A 12,743-nucleotide genomic window follows, 5' to 3' on the forward strand; every position below is an offset into this window, starting at 1 on the left:
TACTGCACTGTTGGAGCAAGAAACACAAGCATTTCGCCACATCCGCAATAACATCTGCTAAACATCTGTATGTGCCCCCCGCACCAGGCTGTCTCTCCGTTTTCTGCCTACAGGTGCTCCCGCCTGTCCAGCGCTGCCAGAACCTTCCTCCTGTCCTGAGCCGCCAGAGTCTCCCGACTGTCCTGAGCCGCTAGAGTCTCCCGTCTGTCCTGAGCCGCTAGAGTATCCCGTCTGTCCTGAGCCGCTAGAGTCACCTGTCTGTCCTGAGCCGCTAGAGTCTCCCGTCTGTCCTGAGCCGCTAGTCTCCCGTCTGTCCTGAGCCGCTAGAGCCGCCAGTCTGTCCTGAGCCGTCAGAGCCGCCAGTCTGTCCTGAGCCGTCAGAGCCGCCAGTTTGTCCTGAACCATCAGTCAGCCAGGAGCTGCCAGAGCCGTCAGTCAGCATGGAGCTGCCAGAGCCGTCAGCCAGCCAGGAGCTGCCAGAGCCGTCAGCCAGCCAGGAGCCACCAGAGCCATCAGCCAGCCAGCCAGGAGCCGCCAGAGCCGGCAGTCAGCCAGGAGCCGCCAGAGCCGCCAGTCAGCCAGGACCTGTTAGGGCCGTCAGCCAGCCAGGACCGGCCAGAGCCGCCAGCCAGCCAGGAGCGGCCAGAGCCGTCAGCCAGCCAGGAGCGGCCAGAGCCGTCAGCCAGCCAGGAGCTGCCAGAGCCGTCAGCCAGCCAGGAGCTGCCAGAACCGTCAGCCAGCCAGGAGCTGCCAGAGCCGTCAGCCAGCCAGGAGCTGCCAGAGCCGTCAGCCAGCCAGGAACTGCCAGAGCCGTCAGCCAACCAGGAGCTGCCAGAGCCGGCTGTCACGCCGGCGATGCTGGAATCTCCCTCCTGTCCGGAGCTGCCAGAGCCGCTCCTCAGTCCAGTGGCGCTCTCTACGATGATCTTCAGTCCGGGGCGCGCTGTGAGGGTGGTATGTATGTTTTTGTCTCATCTAGGGTTTTGTATGTCTAGGTGTGTGTGTCTAGTCTAGGCATTTTGTAGGTCTATGGTGGCCTGGTTTGGTTCCCAATCAGAAGCAGCTGTTTATCGTTGTCTCTGATTGGGGAACCTATTTAGGTTGCCATTTTCCAGTTTGGGTTCGTGGGTTATTGTCTATGTGATGTTGCATGTTTGCACTCAGTTTTGATAGTGGTCACGTTCGTCTTGTTATTTTGTTTGTTTGTTTAGTGTACTTCGTGTTTTTTCGTCTTTCATTAAAAAAGATGTATTCACATCACGCTGCGCTTTGGTCTCCTCACTTCGACGATCATGACCGTATGTGACAAATACAATTTGATTTGATTAGGTTGCAGCAACCTCATGATGCGTATAGGGAAAATTTGAGTATCACGTAGTAGCCTAAACCTATAATAAGGCCATGCTATTCTTAAACGGCACCGACCGCCACTGGCTGGCATTGACTGTCTCTAGAGACAGAGGCTCAGCTGCCATTCCTACTAGTGTACCTGGCTCCACCACTATTCATTCACCCAAAAGCCTTAAACAGGTTAAACAGGGACAGTCAGCCCTGACCTCTCAGCATAGACGTCAGCTGCTACTGTATCTCTGATGAACTCTCAGGTGTTGAAATATAGCTCTGATTTTGGTAGCAGAGTTGCTGTTGGCCTAAAGCAATTCCCCCTCTCTTGAAACCCGAGTGCATTCAAGACATTTACACCACTTAGGAAAAAAATGACAGACAAAAATAAAATGTAAACTGAATCTTGTGAAAAATAACTTATAACTAATAATATCATTTTCCATTCAAGAACATCATAGAGTTGAGGAAGAGTTATGCTATTCAAGGGGAATAAAATCATACTACTTGATACCCATTGATACCCAACAGTAACTTAGAATTTACTAATACCAATTCATATCCAGCATTTTGTTCACTAAAATCTAAGACTGCATTGAACTATGACAGGTACAAGGTATTCACACATCAGCATACAGATAGTTCAACCTGAAAATGTATTCCAGCTGAATATTGTATTGTGTTCATATTTTGTTTGGAATATATTTGAAATGAAACAGTACGCTGTAAAGCAGTAGTATTCAAACTTTTTCAGCGGGGACCCCATTTATTTCGCAATAATTTCTGGGGACACCATTTTATTCGCAAGAATTTCTCGCAACCCCACCCCAAATCTAAAGACACAACCTTAAAATCTGTACGTTGAGCTTTTTTTTACAAGAAAAACTCATCTTTAATTCATTACATTTTAGTTTATCAAAATTGAACTTTTACTCAATATTTTTTTTTCTAATTATCTTTCTCAAAAACATTTGTATATAGTCCCATACAATAATCTGTACTCTTAATCTTTTGTTCCAAAAATGTTTATAAAACACTTTTATTTAAGGGTCTCCCCAGTGGCGCTTCTTGAGGCGTCACTACAGACCCGAGTTACATCCTAGTGTAACTGTTTAGCTTCCGTCCCTCTCCTTGCCCCTACCTGGGCTTGAACCAGGGACCCTCTGCACACATCGACAACAACCATCCTCGAAGCATCGCTCCACAAAAGCCGTGGCCCTTGCAGAGCAAGGGGAACAATTACTTCAAGGTCTCAGAGCGAGTGCAGTCACCGATTGAAATGCTATTAGCGCGCACCCCGCTAACAAGCTAGCCATTTCACATCGATTACACTCACCACCCTTTTGACCTCCTCCTTTTCCGCAGCAACCAGTGTTCCGGGTCAACAGCATCAATGTAACAGTTTAGCTTCCGTCCCTCTCCTTGCCCCTACCTGGGCTTGAACCAGGGATCCTCTGCACACATCGACAACAACCATCCTCGAAGCATCTCTCCACAAAAGCCGCGGCCCTTGCAGAGCAAGGGGAACAACTACTTCAAAGTCTCAGAGTGAGTGACGTCACCGATTGAAACGCTATTAGCGCACACCCCGCTAACTAGCTAGCCAATTCACATTGGTTACACTAGTCTGTATCACAACAGGCCGTGATTGGGAGTCCCATAGGGCGGCGCACCACTGGCCCAGCGTCGTCCGGGTTAGGGTATTGTTTGGCCCAGGGGGGGCTTTTCTTGGCTCATCGCATTCTAGTGACTACTTGTAGCCTGCAAGCTGACCTCTGTCGTCAGTTGAGCAGTGTTTCCTGGGACACACTGGTGTGGCAGGCTTCCGGGTTAAGTGGGCGGGTGTTAAGAAGCGCGGTTTGGTGGGTCATGTTTCGGAGGACGCATGACTCGACCTTCGAGCTCCCTAGCCTGTTGGGGAGTTGCAGCGATGAGACAATATCGAAATTGGGGAGAAAAGGGGCTATTTTTGGCTGTCCGCACTGTTGTTCTCCCAAGACCTCACTAGGGGAAGAAACCAGACTTTGAACACCACTGCTGTAAAGCGTATTAAGAGGCACCTATAATCCCTGTGTAAATACAGCAATGTGGATTGTAAATAGCTAAAAAACGTTGCTGGAACGCTGCCGATGGAAGATAACAAACGATGGAAGTACACAGGGGGGGAAAAGAGGAATACAAAAAAATATGAAATAATGAAATCAAGAAGCCCTACATATATGAATGATTGTGCTTACTCAAATCGATCCTTCAGAGCTTTGGGATTTAGGTTCAGCTCTCAATCATCCTACTAAAGTGCATACAATACAGTAGTACCATTTTTTATGCATACTGTAATACTGTACATGCATTTACGTTTCTTGGGTTAGTCATGTCAGGAGTAGATTCAGTAACCATGTGCCTTTGGTGACATTAATGAGGAGTGGTAACAGCACATGGTTCAGCAACATCCACAGCAATTGCCAATGCATGCAGATGGTAGGTGATTGTGAGAGATGGCTGATGGTTGTTATAGCTCTTGTTCTATATAATAGATGGCTGGATTGGCATTGTGTAAGTGTCTTGGTAGTCCACATACTGTAATTCATTCCAATGCACATGTTATGTCCAGTGAAATCAAGCCATGATTAAAGTGGCACTCCGGTCTCCTTTTCACCTCATTCTAACACCTGATTTATTTAGCAAAAGGCATTATCTCAATAACGTTAGGTGGTCCAGGTACTGTAAAGGCATGCTTTACAGCTGAAACAGTTCGGTAGAGTTTCTGCATATGTGAAGTTTTTGTACGTTTTGGACTTCGTCGAAGACTGTTTTGGCTGTTCAGCCACACAAAAAAAATCTGAAGGCAAGCCTAAGTTCAGAGCCGAAGTCTACCCCCCTTTGTCGGTGATTGGTCAACAATTGGGATTCTTCAATAAAGTTTTTGTTGTCATTCAACGAGACGACTAATTTTCATGCTATTTTTATATTGAAAAATACTGCACCAAACATCTTAGATATCAAATTGTAGGACTAAGATCTCTTCAGCAAAAAAAGTCTAAATTAATGACAGATTTCTTGAGTCATCTTAGATTAATTCGGACTATTTTGAGGAAGTGTATACTGTCTACGGCATCTCAAAATGGACAAACAGTAATATTGCTGCTATTTTCTCGTTTTTCAAGCGAAGGTCTTTTAACGGTAGTATGTGAGCACCCTCGTTCAGTTCGGCTAACTGGGTTTGACTAGGCCAGCCGAACTGAAGCATGCTAGCGCCTTAAGTCATATCATAGCACAAGTAAAGGGGAAGATTGATGACATCACATCAGACCATCAGACCAACTCCTTGAATTGTCTACAACAACAAAACATATTTTTTTTTACCCTTAAGTGTATGTACATTATTGTATTACTGTATTTAAACTTGGGATATTGTTTCTCAACAGGATAAGTCATTTGTTTTAAATCTTTAATACATTATGACGTACTGTATTTAGTGTTGTGAAATGCAGTGTAATGGTCAGGATATACTGAATACAAATGCTTTAAAAAAACATGTAAGACTCCGTTTAGCGACATGTGAGGCTTTACTTCTGGAACACCATAGGCAACATATTAGCATGATGGATTTATAGTGTTTACTGGTCAGGTCACATAATCAAGAAAAAAGTGTTCCCTGACACGGGAAAAACTCCAGGGCCTTGGAAGAATTCATTTAACTCACTGGCCACTGCTTTGAAAACATTTGTTTAGTGTGCAAAACCACACTGGTAACTGGGATAACAATGTATGTATAGAGTATGTTGATGTCATGTATCGATGGCGTCTGCTAGATGACTAAAATGTAAACGGATGGCAGTGTTGTAAATTGATAGTCATAAATACGTGCAATGGAATAAATTCATATTTTACAGATATGCATTCTTTCTTTATTCATTTAGCTCAATGGGATGGGTGATAGCAATATCTTGCATGCAGTTTACTCATTCACTACGAGCATTATGCATGTAAAAGACGGGATGTATTAACTGTTGTGTAATCAAAACATGAATTGTGTATAAATGTATTATATTATGAATGTTTTTTATTACATGCGAAATATACTCCTATAAATGTATACTTTATAGCATTTTAATTACAGGTACTTGTGACATACTATACAGAGTGAACAGCTGGCAAAAGTAACATCCTGAAGAATTGAATAACTATACAAATGTAAACAAACGCAGGAAACAATCGAAGACGTGTGCAGTCACACTAGCCTTGAGACAATCACATTCAGAATTCCCTGAACCTGACGTTCCATCTTAGATATTTATTATGATAAAGCATGTGAGGTAAGCTGTGACCACAGTTTACAAATGACACATGATAAAAAAAATGGCAAGAATCAAAACGAGAAGTCCACTTCCCCTTCACTAGATCACACGGGGAGTTTCAGAATGAAAAAGTGCAGTGAAGCTGAAATAACTAAAGTGGCTATGGTGCAGACAGTGTAGCCATATTGTGTAGCAAAATTATTTACAAAGGGGTTATATAGTACAAAGAAAAAGTCTTATATTACAGTATTTATATAGACATTGAGTGAAATCTAAACACAATCTCCTCACAGCCTCAGCAGGATGCATCATACTCTGGTCTGTCTGCCATATAGAGCAGAGAATGCAGAATGTAATATATACATTTATATGTACTAAATAACACTAACAACTTCATATATTCCATTATACATGAAAAATACCACCTAATATATCAAATATGTTTGTATATTTCATATATTATAGAAGGTGTACAAACAGATACATCAATAACAATGGAAAACTATTTGGGAAGTGAGGAAGGAAAGGTGCACACAAATGAACTTGGATTTGGTAAAAAGACAAGGACGTTTTCTAGCACTGACCAGTGATGTTGCAGTGGCAAAAACGCAGAGTCATGACGCTAGAATGTGATGAGCACATGTGTTACAGAATACAGTGTTTCTCTTGTCAGAGACTTGGCGACTAAATGAGGTGACTTACACCCGACTGACACAACTATACTGTGCAGGGGACATTGGCTCGTTTTAGCATCCACCACTGTGAAGACAAAAGGCAAGATAGACATGTATTTGAAGCCATTGAGGTACAAGCTGGACAGAAGAGATGGATAATGAATACTATGGGTATCAACTCTGTGAACCAGCTGTAAAGATTAATGTATTCTGTATAGTACGGTAGATTCTGATGAATGAACGTCGGGAAAACTAAGTATGTGTTACTAGATAGCGTTTGGCATTATAGCCCATGTTATTGTTCTGAAACTGATGGTAGATGATCATTGGTGGTAATGATATTTGGACTGTATGCTCTGGAGACATATGTTCTTGTTGATTTATAATAGTGTGAGTAAACATGTAATAATGTTGCCGATTCATCAGAGTATGAAAGACATTTTAGTGCCTTCATGCAGGTCTACATTTAGATTGAACTGCAAGCAATCCCCCTAACTGCACTGCAGCAATAATGCTCGCCATGAGTAGTCAAGTCACATGAACATTTAAAGTGAACAAGACTACCTTTAAAGCAATAAATGAAACCCCTCTTTTTGCAGGAAAAAAAAAACTGTTTACAAAAAGTACAGTCACACAATCAACCTATGATTAAAAACAAGATTCTGTAAGAAAAACAAGTCAGTAAATCATATGGCAGCTATAATGCAAGACACTGGATGCAGTCTTGGTAGTACCGGCTGCAAGGGAAGTTACAGGGCACAACATAACTAAATGTTTCCCATCGGAACAACACCCATAACACATTTTTCTACCTGTCGGCGGGCAGCTATTTGTTTTTGTCCCCATGGAAATATTTATCTGAACAATGGGTCACCTGACAGCCTAAGAATGTGAGTCACTACCTAATTAAAGACGCCAACCTTACATTTAGACTCAAGTAAGCGTTGTCAGTTTGGCATAGGTATCCACGCCAAAGAAGAAGGTCCACTTGACACATTAGTCACCTTCAAAAGGCTGTAAACAATTTGTCACAAAATGAAACGTCTACGTTGCATCTTCCCAACATCCATTCACTTCTTTTTCTTCTTCACCTCCTTCTCTCTCTTGACTTTTTCATATTTGTTTTTCTCTGGTTTTGTGACACTGTCATATGATGGGGGAGAGCCTGTGGAGTATGTCATGTCAGTTCTGTCTGAAGTAGAGATCTCGTTAAATTTGTCTATGACGAGAACCTCTTTATCAAGGAGCATCTTCTCTTTGTACATGGCAGAGGCCCGTTTAACAATACGTCTGAGCAGATATCGTCTGAAAGCTCTCTGAATTATCAGGGCAGACATGTCTTCTTGTTTACGGCGTAGCGTGGTGGTGATGGGTTCGTAGGACACCTTGGAGGGGTTGGAGGCCATAAAGCGCTCCTCCATTTGACCACGGAGGATGTCCAAGCCTTCGCCCTCACCCAGGACGCGCTTGGTGAAGGCAAACAGGATGTCCAGGCAGTGGATGCGCTCCCCACTCACCATGGGCAAATCCATGTAGATCAACTGGATCTTGTTGGGCTTAGAAATGCGTAGCGGGGGGTCCAAGGCATCAGCGAAGTCAGACAGCTTCTCATACTCCATGAACTGGGTGGCCCGTGCATCAAACTTCTCCCAGACCTCGTAGAACATCTCAAAGTCATCCTCGCTCAGGGGCTCAGCGCTCTCCTCAGTGGCCACACTGAAGTTCTCCAGGATGACAGCAATGTACATGTTGACCACAATGAGAAAACAGATTATGATGTAGCTCACAAAGAAGATAATGGCTACAGGGGGATTCCCACAGTCTCCCCCCTTGTACTTGCTGCCTGGGTGCTCTTTACGGCTGTCACAGTCTGGCTCTCTCTTGTTTAGGATGGGTGCCAGCAGGCCGTCCCAGCCAGCTGACGTGGTGATCTGGAACAGGCAAATCATGCTGTTGCCAAATGTCTCAAAGTTGAACATGTCATCAATCCCAGACTCCTTCCTGACATATGCAAAGTTCGACATGCCAAAGATGGCATAGATAAACATCACTAAGAAGAGCAGGAGACCAATATTGAACAAGGCAGGAAGTGACATCATCAAAGCAAACAAGAGTGTACGGATTCCTTTGGCACTCTTGATGAGGCGAAGGATGCGACCAATCCGGGCCAGTCGAATGACTCGGAATAAGGTTGGTGAAACAAAGTACTTCTCTATCAGTTCAGACAGAAACATACCTGTTAGGACAGAGAAGAATTACATGTAATAATCCCCAAAGCAGACTGTCAAATTGCAGTATTACAACTATGGAAATAGGTGTCAAATCTTACCAATTATCGACAGGATAACAACAATAAAGTCAAATACATTCCACCCAATGGTGAAGTAGTATTGGCGGAGTGAGAACATCTTCAGAATACACTCTCCGGTGAACATGACAATAAACACCAGGTTGATCTTATAGAGAATTCCATCCATGTCGTCCGTCTGGTCGTCCGTCTCCACCATCATGGTGACCATATTAAGGCATATGAGAATCATGATGACAATGTCGAAGGCTTGCTTTGTAATGAAATCAAAGACATATCCTTGAAACTTGTTCTGGAGGAAACATAAGAAAGAAACATTCTGAAAAACCAGGAATTAGACATAGAGGTTCACGAAACAATGAACAAGTTAAAGAGTGGTATGACCCAACCTGTTCTCAGGGCAGTTCATAGGATTTGGATTTGGTGTTCATTTGTTCCCTCCAATTGGTATGATATATTATGTTATGTTAGCTTACATAATTAATGGAATAGTGGTCGTACAATATCATACAAATTATAGGACACATAGTATCATACGTCTTACCCGGTCGTACAATAGCATACTAATTGAATGAACTTATCAATCACTTGGAGGACTTATAGCATTATACATCTTTCTCTGAAAACCAGGTTTACTTGTTGCATTGTAACAACAAAGGAGCATTTCGGGGAGAATTTACATTGGTGGTTGGTGTCACGCCTTGATCTGTTTCACCTGTCCTTGTCTTCACCCCCCTCCATCTTCTCCATTATCCCCTGGGTACTTATACCTGTGTTCTTTGTTTGTCTGTTGCCAATTTGTCTTGTTTATCAAGTCAACCAGCGTTTTGTCTCAGCTCCTGCTTTTCCCCAGTCTCGCTTTTCTCACTCACCTGGTTTTGACCTTTGCCTGTCCTGTCTCTGAGCCCACCTGCCTGACCACACTGCCTGCCAATGACCCTGCCTGCCGTCCTGTGCCTTTGCCCCTACTCTGGATTACCGACCTCTGCCTGACCTGACCATGACTGCCGTCCTGTGCCTTTGCCCCTACTCTGGATTACCTACCTCTGCCTGAAGCTGACCCTGAGCCTGCCTGCCGTCCTGTGGCTTTGCCACTACTCTGGATTATCGACCCCTGCCTGCCTTGACCTGTCGTTTGCCTGCCCCTGTTGCTGTAATAAACATAGTTACTTCAACACAGTCTGCATTTGGGTTTTACCTGAAACGTGATAGTTGGAAGAACTAACGACAAATGTTAGGATAATTTATGTAAAAGTTTACGAGAACTAAAACAACAAAGATTAGGAGAAAAATGTAAAAGGTTAGAAAACTGTGATTAAGCTTAGGGAAAGGGTTAGGGGAATGGGAAGCTAAAATGCTACACTTTTCCCTGATGCAACTTGAACATGCAACCTTTGGATTGCCAGATGGTATACTACCACCAACCTCCCATCTTTAGTTTCTGTCTAAAGTAACTAGACCATTAGTACATACCACACGTCTTAGAGTTGCAGAAAAATACGTATTGCATATTCGTATGGCTTTGAGACCAGGCTGCATGACCTTACCGCTGGCCTTGGGATAGGCTTTTGGGGTTTCTTTGAGCCAAGCTTCTTCATAGCATTGTAGTATTTCTTCTGTTCCTCTGTCATGAAGATGTCTTGACCTCCAAAGTAAAGAGGCAAGACAAACCTAGTTAAATTCCTGCAGCTCTTATACATTTCTAGTCCATTATTGCGGGGAGAAAATCATCAATACCTTAAATAGAAAATGTATGCGCGTATCATTGCCTGATTACTACAACACGAAATACTTATCTTTTTCTTTTGCTGATTGAAGTTGTCTATAATGACACCAATGAAGAGGTTGAGTGTAAAGAAGGATCCAAATATGATGAATACCACAAAGTACATATACATGTACAGATTAACTTCATAGTCGGGTTGATCTTCCAACTGTAATAGAATAGCATAGTATTACCATACATTATAGAACGGGTGGGTCTAATCCATAATGCTGATTGGTTAAAACCGTAATCCAACCGGTGTCTATTCCCCAAGTTACCACTGGTTAAATCCATGATGTTAAAATGCCTATTTACTCTGTTCCATCTGACTGCACCGTCCCATCAGCCCAGCCAGGAACTTTATAAACTTGATCTCCACTATAAAAAGCATCTAGACATTATCTCACATTTCTTTTAGACTAACATTTTGTTTTCAACAGCAGAGATTTGTATAAACCTTGCTGTCTGTCTCTCCGACATTTGCAACATTGTTTCAATATTCAAATTCTATCTCCAGCTCTCCCATAGTAATGAACGTGTTGGGAGCCGGGACAACGCCCCTAAGCACAAAGCCAAGACAACGCAGGAGTGGCTTCGGGACAAGTCTCTGAATGTTCTTGAGTGGCCCAGCCAGAGCCCAGACGAACCTAATCAAACATCTCTGGAGAGACCTGAAAATAGCTGTGTAGCAACGCTTCCCATCCAAGCTTGTAGCATCATATCCAAGAAGACTTGAGACTTCAATCGCTGCCAATGGTGCTTCAACAAATTACTGAGTAAAGGGCTTGAATACTTATATAAATGCTATATTCCAGATGTATTTTTTTTTATAAATTTGAAAGAATTTATAAAAAAATTTTTTTGCTTTGTCATTATGGGGTATTGTGTGTAGATTGATGAGGGAAAAACAAAACCATTTTATACATTTTTGAATAAGGCTGTAACGTAACAAAATGTGGAAAAAGTCAAGGGGTCTGAATACTTTCCGAATGCAGTGTACAAAGACATGTCAATTGAAAAAAGGTCAAACAAAACTAATCGCAACTGGTCTTTCCAGCTTCAGTTTGAAGTGGTTGTGTTAGCTGTGTTGTTGGCGAGCTCCTCTGAACAACAGTGACCTGACGAGTGAGAATATTTTCTATGCCATGGGAAATCGCGCCTCAGCTCATTGTTATGGATGTATCCAAATAAGTGTTACTAGAAAACAGCTTAAACAAATGCAAATGCTGCTACATTTCTGTTATCCTGGCTGCACCTTTTGACGTGACTGTAAGTTAGCCGTAGTTGGCTAGCTAGCAAGCAAGGGTTAAGAATGTTGCCAGCCAGTATGGAACATTTAGAACGAACGACTGGGTCGCGTCTCTAGCAACCGAACCGATAGAACGAACGACCAGATGGTTTGGATAGCAACCCTAGATTTGTGTTGGGACAATATTTTGTGGAAGGATTAAATTGTTTGAATAAATTAATCAAAATAACGATTTTTTTAAATGAAATTATGTCAATCATTATTTGAATATGTTGGTAACCCGTTGTATAAAAGTGATAATGCCCTCGAAGCCGGTGTTTGCTATTGGCATGGTTTGCTGGTACTCGACTTCATCCCGTGCTTAACAACACCGTGCCAATATATCATTCAAACACCAACTTCTCAGGTATTGTCACCTAATTAACAATATCATACAAACAACAACACTATGATATATAAATTGAAAATGTGCAAACACAATCAGCCATTAGCCTGAAATACCTTGTGAAAGGTATTCCTGAAAATACTTACATTGCGAGAGTCCACAGCTGCATACATGATGTCCATCCAGCCTTTGAATGTAGCCTCAGAGAAAGTAAGGAAAATGTTATTACTTAGTAGTTAAGACACTAGTTCAGAAGTACATCGCCCTCACACAACTCACCTGCCCACACGGAATTGGTACAACACCTTTGACGTAGGTCCAGTCTCTATCAATAAAATATTTCTGGTGATATGAGAGAGAGCAGCTCACCACTTGTAACAGTGCCAGATAGCCCGCTCCCACGTTATCAAAGTTGATCTTGACATTCTTCCAGTAGGCACCTTCCAAAGCCAAACATTCTGTCTTGTTAGCTACGTCTCTAACTCTGAAGCGCTCCTGTGTGGTGATGTTGACACAATGGTAGTATTTCCCTGCAAACAGGTTAACGCCCATGATGCTGAAGATGAGCCAGAAGATGAGGCAGACCAGCAGCACATTGAAGATGGAGGGGATGGCTCCGAGCAGAGCGTTGACCACCACCTGTAAGGATTCACACACGGCCTCAGTCTCAGATGTAGGAGCATAGACGATATCTCATTGGGTAAGGATGATCATTTTCAGAAC

General features: G+C 42.9%; 1 protein-coding gene across 2 annotated transcripts in view; it reads right to left on the bottom strand.

The window, feature by feature from the left end:
• Window positions 1-5,615: 5,615 nt before the first annotated feature.
• The window catches only part of LOC139380278 (sodium channel protein type 2 subunit alpha-like), a 43,276-nt gene continuing 36,148 nt past the window's right edge, over window positions 5,616-12,743 (bottom strand). Inside the window, exons 22-27 of one of the 2 annotated variants that reach the window (XM_071122840.1) lie at window positions 12,390-12,659; window positions 12,167-12,220; window positions 10,418-10,555; window positions 10,169-10,273; window positions 8,643-8,913; window positions 5,616-8,549 (exon numbers count right to left, since the gene is read on the bottom strand). In XM_071122840.1, coding sequence (XP_070978941.1) covers window positions 7,384-8,549; window positions 8,643-8,913; window positions 10,169-10,273; window positions 10,418-10,555; window positions 12,167-12,220; window positions 12,390-12,659 — 2,004 coding nt within the window. In that variant the 3' untranslated portion in view covers window positions 5,616-7,383. The remainder of the gene's footprint in view (window positions 8,550-8,642; window positions 8,914-10,168; window positions 10,274-10,417; window positions 10,556-12,166; window positions 12,221-12,389; window positions 12,660-12,743) is intronic. The other variant, XM_071122839.1, reaches the window with a different exon arrangement.

The sequence above is a fragment of the Oncorhynchus clarkii genome, chromosome 22 (assembly GCF_045791955.1).
Source record: "Oncorhynchus clarkii lewisi isolate Uvic-CL-2024 chromosome 22, UVic_Ocla_1.0, whole genome shotgun sequence".
Taxonomy (NCBI): domain Eukaryota; kingdom Metazoa; phylum Chordata; class Actinopteri; order Salmoniformes; family Salmonidae; genus Oncorhynchus; species Oncorhynchus clarkii.